Source organism: Phalaenopsis equestris, unplaced genomic scaffold (genome assembly GCF_001263595.1).
Source record: "Phalaenopsis equestris unplaced genomic scaffold, ASM126359v1 Scaffold000835, whole genome shotgun sequence".
In the NCBI taxonomy this organism is placed as follows: Eukaryota; Viridiplantae; Streptophyta; class Magnoliopsida; order Asparagales; family Orchidaceae; genus Phalaenopsis; species Phalaenopsis equestris.
In genome coordinates this window covers 31,407-33,401 of record NW_018165275.1, presented here as the reverse complement: position 1 = coordinate 33,401, position 1,995 = coordinate 31,407, and the positions used below count along the sequence as shown (strand labels likewise).

General features: G+C 33.6%; 1 protein-coding gene across 1 annotated transcript in view; it reads left to right on the top strand.

Moving 5' to 3' along the window:
* The window catches only part of LOC110031512 (expansin-A4-like), a 2,757-nt gene extending 770 nt beyond the window's left edge, over positions 1–1,987 (top strand). Inside the window, exon 3 of the mRNA XM_020734749.1 lies at positions 1,617–1,987. Within this exon, the coding sequence (XP_020590408.1) occupies positions 1,617–1,926 (310 nt within the window). The 3' untranslated portion in view covers positions 1,927–1,987. The remainder of the gene's footprint in view (positions 1–1,616) is intronic.
* The last annotated feature ends 8 nt before the right edge of the window (positions 1,988–1,995 follow it).

Below are 1,995 nucleotides of genomic sequence, written 5' to 3'. Positions count from 1 at the left end.
TCTTTGTTGAACTTTACTACTATATATATATATATATTGTGCTTGTGTTTGTTCATTCCGTAACGATATGAACAGCGACACGATCTGCACGTTACGGAGTCGTCAGAAAGTTCTAAGCTCATAATTACTGGAAATGACCGGATTCCCGCCCCAAATTTTCTCCATTAATTGTTAGCCTTAATTGAAAGGTTATTTTCGTATTTATTCGGAACATATATTTATTTTTCGTTTGGATTCTTTTAAAGAAATTGTTTTGACGCAAATTATTGATTTATAAGATATAATACGGGTGAAGCTAAAACAGGACCAAAAAGGCTCGAAGTGCCGTTATCAGAACTTGTGGGTCAACAGAAGATGCAAATATTTAATTATAATCTTTCTATTTGAGCCATTTTGATGTTATTTTTGTTTAATTCTCACACTCAGTCCTGTTATTTTTCCAAAAGCTCAAATTTGCTTTTGAAATTCAATCTGTGTATTTTTTTTAATATAATAATCTTTCTGTACATGACCATGTTTTTTATCTGTCTAATATCATATAAAATTTTTTCATTAATAAAGTAAATATGGTATATTTTTCCCGTGAAAAATCAAAGTATTTTTTTGTGCATTAATTATTCTCTTAGGACTCCTAATGTAGAGAACTATTCAGAGTCCAATGAATAACACAAAATAACATGGGATGAATATTCTCCTATTTTATTAGTTTGATTTTTTTTTTTTATATCACCACCACATGACGTGATTTCATTGGGTTTTGAATGATTCTTTACATTAGGAGTCCTGACAAAATAATTTTCGATTTGGATGAGTGGTATAGTCTTCTAAAAACATAGGAATCTAAAAGTTTACACGTGGGATGAGGTTTTAATTTAATTCATTAAATAATTAGATTTAATTACTTCATAGAGGGGCTTGCTATTGATTGATTAACAAATAATTAGGTGAACTTAAAAATTGTGGTTGAATGGAAAAACATAATGAAAAATTTTGCATCTAATGTATTAATAGCATTTTCTTTGTAACCCCCCGGTTGTCAAATTTTTTTAACCTTTTTATCGCTTCTATAAATTTCTGTTTAATTCTCTAAGCAAAAATAGGTATTGTTTTGCTAATTTTTATACACTGAATTACCCCGCTAATTTTTATTATCTGATGTCATTTGTAAAATGGTTATGGGCATTTTGGTCACATCGCTTCGGAACCGCTTGTCCGGAAAGAAGCGCGTGAACTGAGGAAGCATCATGGCCCACACGTTTTATTTATTCCTTGGACTGTTCGAATTTAATTATAATCGGGCGTGCCTCCTTTTCCATAATAATAATAATAATAATAATAATAATTTTTAATAATGCACATATTTTTAAATTTTCAAGCATTTTACATTTACTTTGCACTCTGCCAATATATATCTAAAAGTTTTAGTTTTCAATATAATTAATAAATGCCAAATATATATTATTTTGTGAATTAATTAATTTTGCTGAAATGTTTAAAGTAATGTGTGAGACTAGAAATAATATAGAATTGCAGCATGCATGAAAATTTTGTAAAATAATGTTATTTTATTTATTATTTACACAATGATGCCAGTTGATGATTTGGGTGGGATGCAGGGTGCCGTGCCGGAGGGGGGGGGGGATCCGGTTCACCATAAACGGGTTCAGATACTTCAACCTGGTGCTGATCATGAACGTGGCTGGCGCCGGCGACATCGTTAGCGCGAGGGTGAAGGGCTCGAACACGGGGTGGATGCCAATGACCCGCAATTGGGGACAGAACTGGCAATCAAATGCTATTCTAGTCGGCCAATCGCTCTCCTTCCACATCACCGGAAGCGATCGCCGGAGCTCCACCTCCTGGAACATCGTCCCCGCCAATTGGCAGTTCGGCCAGACTTTTTCCGGCAAGAACTTTCGCGTCTGATTTGTTCCTCTATTTGGTTTGTTTTTTTTTTCCTTTTATTTTTTGTTTTTGGGGAGAGGTGGTGTTTTG